This window comes from Corvus brachyrhynchos, unplaced genomic scaffold, assembly GCF_000691975.1.
Source record: "Corvus brachyrhynchos isolate BGI_N302 unplaced genomic scaffold, ASM69197v1 scaffold114, whole genome shotgun sequence".
Classification (NCBI taxonomy): Eukaryota; Metazoa; Chordata; class Aves; order Passeriformes; family Corvidae; genus Corvus; species Corvus brachyrhynchos.
Window position 1 is genome coordinate 2,479,388 of NW_008238337.1, and position 11,314 is coordinate 2,490,701.

Below are 11,314 nucleotides of genomic sequence, written 5' to 3' on the forward strand. Positions count from 1 at the left end.
CGGGCCTGACGCTCCCCGTTGCCTTTCAGACTTGATCGAGACGTTCAGGGCGCAGCTGAGGGACGACCCCGATGTCGCCTCGGCCGTGGCCGCCATCCGCGCGCTGCTGGGCTTCCTCAAGCAGGACCGAGGTGGGGCCGGGTCACCCCGCGGCGCCCGGCGGGGCTCAGCACCCGCTGAGCTCCGGGTGTCCCCAGGGCGAGGCCGTGACCGCGTGTCTCTGCCTGTCCCCAGGGGAGACCATCCAGGGCCTGCGGAACAGCTTGCGGGGCGCCATCGACACCCTGTCCCGGGTGGACTCCTCGGTGGCCGTGTCCTCCGGCGGGGAGCTCTTCCTGCGCTTCATCAGCCTCACCTCCCTGGAGTACTCGGTAAGGGCTGCCCCGCTCTGCCCTGCTGCTGCTGCTGCGGGAGCCTCCAGCCGCTCAGCGGGCATCCCGGTCTTTTCCAGGACTACTCCAAGTGCAAAGAAATCATGATCGAGCGTGGGGAGATCTTCCTGACAAAAGTCTCTCTCTCGAGGAATAAAATCGCCAAGCTGTGTCACCCTTTCATCAGAGATGGTGCTGTGAGTAGGCCGGGACAGGGTCACTCCTGTTCGGTTTTGCTGCTGCTTGCAGTGAGGGAGTAACAGGAGGGGAGAGGAGTCTGATGGTGGCTTCTGCACCACATTGTTCTGCACAACAAGCCGTGACACTACTAACAAAAGTAAAGGTTTCCCAAGGCTCTGCAAAAGTAACGTGTGAATTTTTTTTGTTCTGGCAGCGAATACTGACACACGCCTATTCCAGGGTGGTCCTCAGGGTGTTGGAAGCAGCTGTGGAGTCCAAGAAGCGATTCAGTGTTTATGTTACTGAATCACAGCCAGATCAAGCAGGGCAAGTATTCATTAATTTGGTTTTTATCTTGGTTAACAGGGTAAGTTATAGCTACCATTCAATTTGTCCTGCCCTAAGAAAAGCTGCTAGGCTTGGTTGGAGCATTTTAAATGGCAAGTGTCACTAATATCACTTTGCTCTGGACAAGTGAAAAAAACCCTAAATAATATTGGTTATTAACTTCCCATACTAGATTCTCCAATTAGTGTTATCTAGGTTTTCCTCAAAGGTTCACAGACTTTCAGTCAGTGCCAGGCAACCTACTTTTCCCTTGGGAGATGGGAGACAACTGATTTATAATTGTCTCTTTAAGAAGTAGGCTAAAATAATCAGTATTATGCTAATCATAGCAAAGTAAAATATACAGCTAACAATGTCATTTGAAGATGCCAAATAATTACTTCAGAGCAGATATTGTTGCATAAGTGAAGGAGTAAACCTTGCACACTGGGTAACGCACATCACTAACAACACGTAGCACCGCACCAACAATTCCTTCCATTTCTATACAATAACTTATTTTCTGTTCTACCAGCAGGGGTATGGGGGCAGTCACAGGTTTCAGTCTTTCAGACAATATTTTCCTTTCATTGTCTTTAAAAACAAAAGGATTTTTAAGGTCCAAACATTTTCTTTAATAGGCAAACAATGGCAGAAGCCCTGAGGAAGCTGAACATTCCCGTGACTGTGATTCTGGATGCTGCAGTTGGGTAAGTCTGGTCATAAATTTTAATATTTTTCATCACAATTTTATTATGATAGTAAGACAAAATAAACTTACATGTAAGTGTCTTGTTCAAACTCCAGAGGTTATTACTTGGTTTGTCATAGTCATCCAACAGGCTAAACAAGTTACACCTTTAGGTGCACAATTAGAATGTGTCAGCTACAACACATGCATTTGATTTTGCATTTGGAATGAAAGAAAGAACCAGACCTAAGAACTTGTACAGATCTGTAAAAAAGAACTGAGGTGCTACACAAAGAGGCCACTTTTTTCCTAATTTGCAGAAGTGTTACCATTTTGTGGTTTCTTAAAGTATTTTCTAAATTCCCACTGCTTCTTACAAGTCCAAAACATGAGAAAAGGAACAACTATAGTAAATCTGAACACCAGTAAGTTCAGAATGCCCAAGACTGCCTCCAAGGCACCTTGAATCTCAGGAAGCTGCTGGCTTGACTGGGCAAGTCTTCAAGATCTCCTTAGCACATTCAGTCTATTCAAATTACTTAGTTGATGGCTTTCTTTTCACTTAACAAAACCCACTGGAGGGATGTCAGGAAAGGGGGATTGAATGAGGAGCATCCTGTGGATTTGGCCACGGTTATCACGGTGCAGTTACACTTCACTGTGTATCAGCATCCTATCACAGGCTTTTTTTCTGTAGTTGAGTGTCATTCCCAGTCAGGGTTCAGCTTCTTCCAGCATTTACACAGTTGCCAGGGTCCGCTGTGGCTGGGGAAGATACGGCTACTTAATATTCCTGCAGGGAGCAGATGGAATCTCCCTCCAAGGATGTGTAACAGCATTTGGACATACAAGAGGTAGATGATACTAGTGCAGAAAATTGGAAGATTGCTTGAATTACTCATTTCTGTTCTGTTCAGCAAGTCATTTGTCCTACTACCCAATAAGCCTTGGATTTTTTCCCCCCTTTTAACAGCTACATTATGGAGAAAGTGGACCTGGTGTTAGTTGGTGCTGAAGGTGTAGTTGAAAGTGGAGGCATTATCAACAAGGTAATTGTGAGTTTCTTACCTCATTCTGTAAACTCTGGACTTTTAAAGTTTGCTTTCTTTGAAGTGTTTCAGGCTTTTGAGAAGTCTCTTCCATTTGGATGTTATCCAGTAAATGTTAATTGCTGGAAACTGGGCAATATTGTCACGCAAGCACGGAGTCTGCAATGTTGTTTTCCATCTGTCTCCACAGATTGGCACCAATCAAATTGCTGTGTGTGCCAAAGCCCAGAATAAGCCATTTTATGTGGTAGCAGAAAGCTTCAAGTTTGTAAGACTTTTCCCTCTAAATCAACAGGACGTCCCTGACAGGTTTAAGGTAAGAGAAACTCCAGTTCTGTCTTACCCAGCTAAGGTGCACACTGGTGTGTCTGTGAAAAATTGTCCTCTGAGCATCTTTGTTTATCTGGATCTCTGTGCTGTGGTATATTATGGGGTTGCTCCATGGTACAGTCATGCACCAAACAGCCGTAATTTGTCTTGATACTGATACTCTGTTCCTAAAGCAGTTCATTTAGGGCAGGAGCCGCTGAGGGTAAGAAACAGTGAAACCAATGAACTCCGGAACTACAAATTGTACTTTTTACACAAGATAAAACAGCTGAGACCAAGTGGCACCAGTCTGTGCACTTGACATCATTCAGTTTTACCACAGACATCTGCTTGAGGCTGTAGCACTGCTCTTGCCCAAAGGAGGATTTAACTTGCAGTTGTGTAATAACTAATGGTCTCTGTTTCCCTCTAGTACAAAGCAGGCACTCTGGAAACGGGTCAGAATCTAACAGAGGAGCACCCCTGGATTGATTACACCTCCCCATCACTGATTACACTGCTGTTCACAGACCTCGGTGTGTTGACTCCATCAGCTGTCAGTGATGAACTCATTAAACTCTACCTGTAACTCAGAGACTGCCTGCACAAGGATGTGTCATCTTCAGTCACTATCAGGGTTCTAAGAACTTGCAAGATGATACATGAACATGGCAAGGAGACGACATTATAAGGATTAACATAATTATGGACCACTATTGAAAAAATTCCCAAAGTTATTACAGCTTCTAAAGGCCACAACTAAATTATTTTAAAGAGGGGTGGAGTATTTTGATTCTGTAAAATACAATACCTTATGGTGTATCCAGACTGATTTTGAGACATGCTGTTACTGAGCTGTACCTGGTATGTACTTGAAAAAACCAAAATTAAAACATGCACAAGGCTGCTGATGGAAACCTGCAGCTCCTGCCACACCAGAGTGGTGCTTTTAGCTTTGTTCTCAACAACTGCAGGCTCTGTGTCTTTATGGATGCCAGGTCTCTCTATGAAGAAATTAGATCAGTTCTGTTCTCTGTATCATTTTTTAACAGAAATCCAGTTTTATTGAATAATCAGTGTTTTAATGTAAAAATGTGATTATAGAGTAACTGTCAGCCTTCAGACTCTATGTCCTCAACAGTTTCTGCTTTGAGCCTTTGGCTGCCTGTTAGTTTCTTCTCGAACTCTTCTTCACTAATTTTTCCCTTTTTTAATCTTTTCAAGAGTCTTGTGTCATTCAGCAACTCTTCCATATCCTCATCATCAATATCAGAGCCCTGTTGGCAGTTAAAAACAAAAAATTAAACACAACACCACAAGGTTTTCATTCTATGCAGTTCTATACAGAACACACGAGAAGACTGAACTCAGAGTTTGCCAGGAACATCCAAGCAGGAAATAATGTTCAATTCCTACCCAGGCAACCGAAACTCTCAGCTACACTTGCTGAAAATTGACAAAAGCACCCTCAGGCCACACTCCTGCACCTCTGAGAAATAAAAATCCTATTACTGACCAGCATCAGCGCTGAGAAGTTGTTTTAGTGTTTGGCTTTAAAAACCTCTCTAATTTTTTTAAGCTTTGCTTGTAAAAGTCCTAAAAAAGTTATTTTACAGCCATCAGTTCCACCACACTAAAATCCGAGGGCTCTCTGCCGTTGGAAAGACTACAGTAATCACTTGCAGTTAAGGAATGGACACAGTTACCTCTTCACGCTTCCTTTTAGCTGTTACTTTCTTTTTCTTCTCCCTCTTGGCTTTCTGCTTTGACCATGCTTTGTTCTTTACAAATTTCTTTTTCCCTTCGTTTTCCTCTCTTTCTTTTCTTTGTTCTTCTAATTTCTTTTGTCTCTGCTTTTCTCTGTTTTTATCCTTAAATGAAATGGAGTCTGTATTAACAGTGACTGGAGTAAAGTCTGGAAAACATTTTCCTCTTAGTTCAGGCATCTTTGGCATTTTTAACAATGCAAAACCTCTGGCAAGACTGGCAAAATCCAGATCTGTTGAAATAAAGATTATAAAGTCAGCTTCCTGCTGGATAAAAAGTTAATTTAACTGAGAAAGGAAAAAAAAAAGCCAATGTTACTTTAATGTATTGTTTGCACTCTATGCCTTAATACTAGCAACAATACTAAGTCAGTTTTATTTGTGCTTTTATGAGTTTGGTCAAGCTCCATAATTTAATGTTTTCTCTTAAGCTGCTTGAAAAAAATAGGAGTTTTGTCAAAATCTGATGGTGCAGAAAGTGACTTTGACATCCAGAATCAGTAGCTGAAGCTTGTGGACGACAACACTGCTTTTGTTATCTGAGAAAAACAGTAAGAGGTACCAGCCCTGCTGGGAATTACCTTTTATCCGGAAGATCAGATTACATTCGTGTTTAGCATAAGCCTGGACGTAAGACACAAAGGCTTTCATCCCTTTCTCAAACACTGCCCTGTCAGCCAGGGCCATGGACTTCAGCTTGGGAAGAAGATCCAACACATTTGTCTGCGGTTTCATTTCCTGCATGGGACACTGGGAACCAGAAAATAAACAGCAAAATGAAAGGAAAAGTTCAACCAAATGATGTGAAATGCACTGTGAAACCTCAAACACACACTTCTTGCCCAGTTAATCCTCAGTCAGCTTTGAGCCCCTTTCCCTTTGGTCACTCCAACACACCAGTTGCCCATTGGCCCCACACAGCAGTTCCTGGCCCAGCAGAAGAGTTCTCACACTGCAGCTCCAGAGAGGCAACATCTTCAGCTCTTGCTTTATCAAGCTCTGGTCTCATTAGGAGGTCTCTAGAGAATTCATACCATTAATCCCACAAGTGCAGGAGCAGGCATGAGAAATTGTAGGAGTTTTAAGTAAAGAGCAGAGAGGCTGCAGTGTGTGAGCTGGTGGTGGCAAGGCTGGGGCAGGACCATAAGCCAGTGCTGCCCTTCAGCAAATGCTCAGTTTACACCCTTAAGAACAAAAGCCTTTCCTACTCATTGTATCACATGTTCCTCCTACAAACCCAGTAGGTAACACTGAGCAATCATGTTCCAACAGACAGCTGCATTTGGTGATTAATAAGCAGCTCTTGTTTTCTTTTAGTTCTGCACCTCTGCTAAAACATTACCCATGTGTACGACCTCAAGTTCTAGAAATTCTGATTTCAAAGCTCCTATCAGTCAAGTCTGTGCCCTTGCTCTTTCCTGCTTTGGGGTAGAATAAAAGCCTACTCACCTTTTGGTTGATTGAGAGAAAGTTCACGTAGGATTCTTCCATGGGAAGCAAAAATACGAGTGCACTGCCCACGTTGCCGATCCGCGCTGTGCGACCACAGCGGTGCACGAAGGCACTGAAACAACCCAACAGGAGGAGAGCTCAGTCGGACTTGGAAGCATTAGGCAGAAAAAAGGGCAAACCTTGTGGGATGGAAAATACAGTGTGCTATGTGCCTCTGAACTAAACCAACAGGAATTAGCAAAGTGTAACACAAGAGACGTGTGGCAGCCCCACTCAATTGTTAGGCTAAAGCAAGGGGTGTCTGTTTTGGGAGTGAAGTTCAGGCAAGCTGTAGGAAGAATTATGACAGCTAAAGTTAAAATACATGGAAAAGCTCCTCTCCTGTGAGCTTTCCATGTACTGTTCCTTGAAGAGCTCTGTCCCTGCTCTCATCTCTGTTCTCCTTCACCCCAGTGTCACCTCTCTCTCTTTCTCTGATACTCTCAAACAAAGCCTTACCCCAGAGTCACCTCTGCACACAGATGTAAGTGGCAATCACCCACCTGACTGACACACACACAACACAGAGTCATTTCAATTCACAGCAGTGACAACAAAAACCTCCCTTGCTTCTGCATTATTTTGTGTGTTCTCTCAGATTAACTTCCAGGAAGTGATTAAATGTGTTCCTGATTGATATCTGAACAGCACAGTAACAAGAAACAGAAAGAAAAGGTTCTCAGGATCTGAAGTTGTACCTGGCACTGCTGGGTGGGTCATACTGCAACACCCAGTGCACTTCTGGAATGTCAATGCCACGGGCCATCACATCTGTACACACCAAAATGCCCCTAGGAAGAAGAAAAAGTGGATTTTCATTAATCTGTCATTTGAGGAGAGCCAGCCTCCTCACAGCTGTGTGTTCTGCACCTTCACTGGAGAGTGAAGAATGAAACATTTTAAAACATTTGGGGTTTTTTAAGAGACTAAATATAAGATAATTGCAGCTTTCACCAACTAAAATTCTACATAACATTATGAAAATTATTGGGGTTTATATATATTACATTTCTAAGACAAATCAATTCCCTATTACAAATGCAAACTTTAAATCAGCACTGCATCCACCGCAGCTGAATGTACTGTAATAAATGTTTAATAAAAGACTTTAGACTCGAGTGACAATTTTAGAATGGCAAAACTGCCATGCTGTTCTTTCAAACAGCTGTTCTTACAATCTGCTGGTAATTTTTTTTCTCATAATACAAAAAGCTAAAACTCAGGTTCCATGCAATAAAAAAAATGACAGTTGATGAGGCAAGAGTTTCTTAACAGCATCCTGCAAAGCTGCCAAAGAACATTTCCCTGTGGGTAGGTTACAGCACTGCCATGTTCTTGTTCATACACTACTAAAGTAATATCCTGGGTTTCCACTCTGGTTACTAACCAGGAAAAGGTTATTTTTGCTATCAGTTTGGTTAAACATCAGGGCTAATGTGTGATTGCAGCAAGAGACAGTGCAGTGTGTCCACCTCCTGTGCTGCCACATGGATTATCTAAAGTAGGGTGGACATGCTCCAGTCACATTTTCACTTTGTTTGTGGTCACACTTTGGGTACCTCAGCACAATTTGTGATACCATCAATACACTCAGAACCAGCCTGCAGCACCCTTCACCTGAGCCATCCTTCCACACTTCAGCAGCAGCAGAACAGTCAGACAAAACCACCTCCCCTCCCTATTTTGTCTGCTGGCTGGTTTAGCCCATTCCCATGTTCTCACCCTGGGAGCTTCCGAAACTCCGTAAAAATCTTGTTACGCTTGTGCTTCATTTTCCCATGAATGCTCATTATTTTCACCTGTTTAATTAGGGATTCCAAAGCCTTCCCATAGTATTCCACGCAGGCACACGTGCTGTTGTGATAAACACAGGCATAAAAGCAAAAGGTTATGCTGTATTTTTAATCAGGTTTAGATAGTCAAGCTAGAGTTTCCTAAGATCTTTCAAAAATATACACTATTTTTATTTAAAACATGCACATAACTTTTATCATTAACATATAAGCATCTATCATGTCTTACTTTAAAAATGCATATAAAATTTATGTTTTGCTTAATAACGCAATCCTGACATGAAGCAATGATTAATCTCTTTGTAGGCACCATATTCTAAAAAACAGCTCTCAAAATTAACCGCTTTGAAAATAGTTGTGTCCTTTGCAACAAAGGGCACAGTTTTGGAATTTAAGTAATAAAACACCAAACTGTTCTCACAGTGAAACACAAACAGAATTACCTGAAAAAGACCAGATGTTTTTCCTGTTTGTGCTGCCGAAGAAAATGCACCAGCTGGTTAAATTTTTCATCTGCCTTGCAGATCTAAACAACGCAAAAGAGAAGAGGGAAGTTAAAAAACGGACTTCTGGCTCCTCTGTTAATGTGATCCTAAGTGGCCAAGACTTAAAATCTTATTGACAGAACCAGGAAAAAAAGGAGAGGGAACAAGAAGCTCTGTCAGACCCCAGGTTCCCACCATATAATAGTTCTCCAGGCGCGTTGGGGTCTTCTGGGTGTTGCTGGCTGCCACTCCCTTCTCCTTGACCGAGATGCGGACGGGATTCCGCAGGCCTGCTCTCACCAGGTTCTCCACCTCCTGAGTCTGAGTAGCTGAGAACAGACCTGTCCTTCTCTGCTTGGGCAAAAAGTCCAGAATGGCATTTAAGCTGCAAGTAAGCACATGGAAAATGTAACTGTCCCAAGGCTACCCTCAGGAAAAGGTTTCATCGCTGGAAGTTGGAGTTTACAAGCAAAATAGGCTTTGTTATCACACGACAAACTCCTACTGAAATAATGATCTTAACTTTGAGAGAAAGAAAATAGAGCTCAAAGCCTATTGGTTAAAGTGTTTTAAGCCATTCTGGTGTGTAAACAATGATATTTAACCAAGCACTAATAGAGATACGCTAATATACATCTCAACAAAGGAAACTCTGTATTCATCAAGGCTCCACATTTCCTGATTCTCTTCTCCCTTAGCAACTGCTTTGTGTAGTTACAGAGCAAAGATGAAAGAACAAAACAGAACAAATCTAACTTTGGAGGTCATTGCAGGCCACGTTCAATCACATCCATCATACAGGAACTCATTTAAAACCTCAGAAGAACCACTAGAATTTATTATTTCAATACCTTGCTTCAAAGCCCATATCTAGAAGTCTGTCTGCTTCATCCAACACCAGCACATCCAGAGCCTTCACACAGCTTGCAAGATCCAGCCCGTCTGCTTTTCTCCTGAACAGATCCTCCAGGCGGCCCGGGGTGGCCACGATGATGTTCCCACTGTTGGTGAACACACACAGAGCAATTCCCTAACTACAAGGTGAGCAGTTTGGGAGAACTCCTAATGCTGTTATCACAGCATAAGCCTGCCCTGCATTCTTCAATAAAACAATTTCATTTTGTCACTTCTAACTGCATTCATATTTAGGTGCCTCTCAGATGCCGTGGGATGGGGGAAAAATGCCCAGGTGAAAGCACATCCCTCGTGGCAACAGAAGTGTAGAATATAATCAGCAAGTATGGAAAGCAAGTATCAGCTACAGGAAATATTTGGTACCTCCATGCAAAACCCAGTGGCAAATATGACTCCTTCAAAACTTCATCATCAGTATCAGCACCAAACAATTTCAGGAAATTAATGAGCAGGGAGAAGTGAAATATTCACTGAAGACACTTTTCAGCCCTGCTCTTCACTCAAACAGCAGATAAATGGTGCTGATGTCACTTAAGAGCCTCTTCTCAAGCTGTACCTCACTCCAGGAACAGACCCCACAATTTCCCAGCACACCCCAACAGATTCTGGCAGCACCATCCCATGCCAGCACCAGCAGGACCACAGCTCTGATCTGAAAACCCTGACAAGGAGAAAACCACAGCTCTGAGACACTGACAAACAAACAACTCACCCATGCTCCTTAAACTTCTCAACATCTTCCATGGGGTTCCTTCCACCAATTAAAAGAATCTGACTAAAACAATAAAACAGGAAGATTTGAGTGATCTTTAAGTTTTGCTGGTTCATGAGTGACAGAAGGAACTATGGTCATGAAAATCATGAAGCTCACTCACCTAAACATGGGGAAGTGTTTTGTGAAGTGTGACAGCACCTCATCAATTTGAATGGCCAACTCCCTCGTTGGTGTGATAATTATAGCTCCAACCTGCACATGAAAAACAGGAATTTGTGGGGGGAGAAAAGAAAGATTTGGACAGAATTGTCCCTTACAAGCTAAGTGAATATGAGCCATGATTTTGAGTTTGGTTTCAGACAAAATATTTCCACAGAAATACAGTAAAATATAAAAAACATCCCAAAATATCTCTGAAAGATTTTATACCAAGGTGCAAAATATCTGCTCAAACAGCAGTGTCTAATAATGACATTTAGCAGCAAATGACAGTGAAGTTCTCTGCACACTAAAATGTATTCAAGGTCAATGGATGCTAAAAAGCATTCAATGCCTCTTGCAGTACATCGGTGTATTCCATATCTTAGGACATTTTTCTAACAGCTCAGAACCTGTTTTGATCATGACAAAGAAGAATCTAAGTGCAATGAAAGCCCCCCAAACTCATTTTCAAGTTTTAAACAGTTTATTGTTACTGTTACACCAAAGAGCTGAGCACACAGTCACTGTGTGCGTGTGCCATTTTCCTTACAGACACTTTTTTTGAAGTCCTCAAATCTTATTGGCACATCATAAAAATATACTCTGAATATTTTAATCTCACCTGCATTTTCTTTAATTTTTCTTCCCGTCTGAGAAGAATTTCCAGTATGGGAATCACAAATGCCAACGTTTTCCCACTGCCTGTGACCTGTGAGAGTGGAAACAGCGTCAGCCCTCCCTCAGCTCCAGAGACAAGCCAGGAAAACAACGAACTGGACGAAGGAAGACTCACCGCTTCTGCAGCCACATCTTTGTTACTCATGAAGAGCGGGATGGTCGCAGACTGAAAAAAGAGAAGCATCACATAAGCAGGTGAATCGGTGGTAAATCTCACAGAGGTGAAACTCCTCCGAGACATCAGAGCTCGCTGTGAACATCACAAAGCGGAGCCGGTGAGAAAGTCACGGATGCGGCTTCTCTCGCTGCTACAGGATCCGGTGACTGCTGCGACCGCGGGGCT

The 11,314-nt window shown here is 42.7% G+C and overlaps 2 protein-coding genes across 2 annotated transcripts; one reads left to right on the forward strand and one right to left on the reverse strand.

Annotated features, from left to right (window-relative positions):
* Window position 1: 1 nt before the first annotated feature.
* Window positions 2-3,867, forward strand: EIF2B1 (eukaryotic translation initiation factor 2B subunit alpha; the record flags this gene model as incomplete). The annotated part of the gene is made up of 8 exons (XM_017734705.1): window positions 2-131; window positions 235-371; window positions 452-568; window positions 766-878; window positions 1,520-1,588; window positions 2,543-2,618; window positions 2,809-2,934; window positions 3,361-3,867. Coding segments are annotated over 8 exons (924 nt in total), but the record flags the coding sequence as incomplete, so codon positions are not given.
* A 98-nt stretch (window positions 3,868-3,965) lies between these two features.
* DDX55 (DEAD-box helicase 55) lies at window positions 3,966-11,308 on the reverse strand. Its single transcript, XM_008634024.2, has 13 exons — window positions 11,087-11,308; window positions 10,916-11,002; window positions 10,253-10,344; window positions 10,090-10,152; window positions 9,314-9,463; window positions 8,658-8,847; window positions 8,421-8,503; window positions 7,907-8,038; window positions 6,883-6,975; window positions 6,143-6,257; window positions 5,275-5,443; window positions 4,634-4,926; window positions 3,966-4,204 (listed from the first exon to the last, which is right to left on the reverse strand). Exons 1-13 carry the CDS (start codon window positions 11,210-11,212, stop codon window positions 4,040-4,042), a joined length of 1,758 nt encoding a protein of 585 aa, XP_008632246.2. The 5' UTR covers window positions 11,213-11,308; the 3' UTR covers window positions 3,966-4,039.
* Window positions 11,309-11,314: the final 6 nt, after the last annotated feature.

Bases quoted from the DNA above. Each gene is read 5' to 3' on its own strand.
- DDX55 (XM_008634024.2), bottom strand. From the start codon at position 11,212: ATGTCTCGGAGGAGTTTCACCTCTGTGAGATTTACCACCGATTCACCT. The intron at 10,345-10,915 runs GTGAGATTAAAA...TTTCATGTGCAG, and splicing joins AAAAATTAAAGAAAATGCAG to GTTGGAGCTATAATTATCAC. The intron at 5,444-6,142 runs GTGAGTAGGCTT...TCTGGTTCCCAG, and splicing joins TTCTCTCAATCAACCAAAAG to TGTCCCATGCAGGAAATGAA.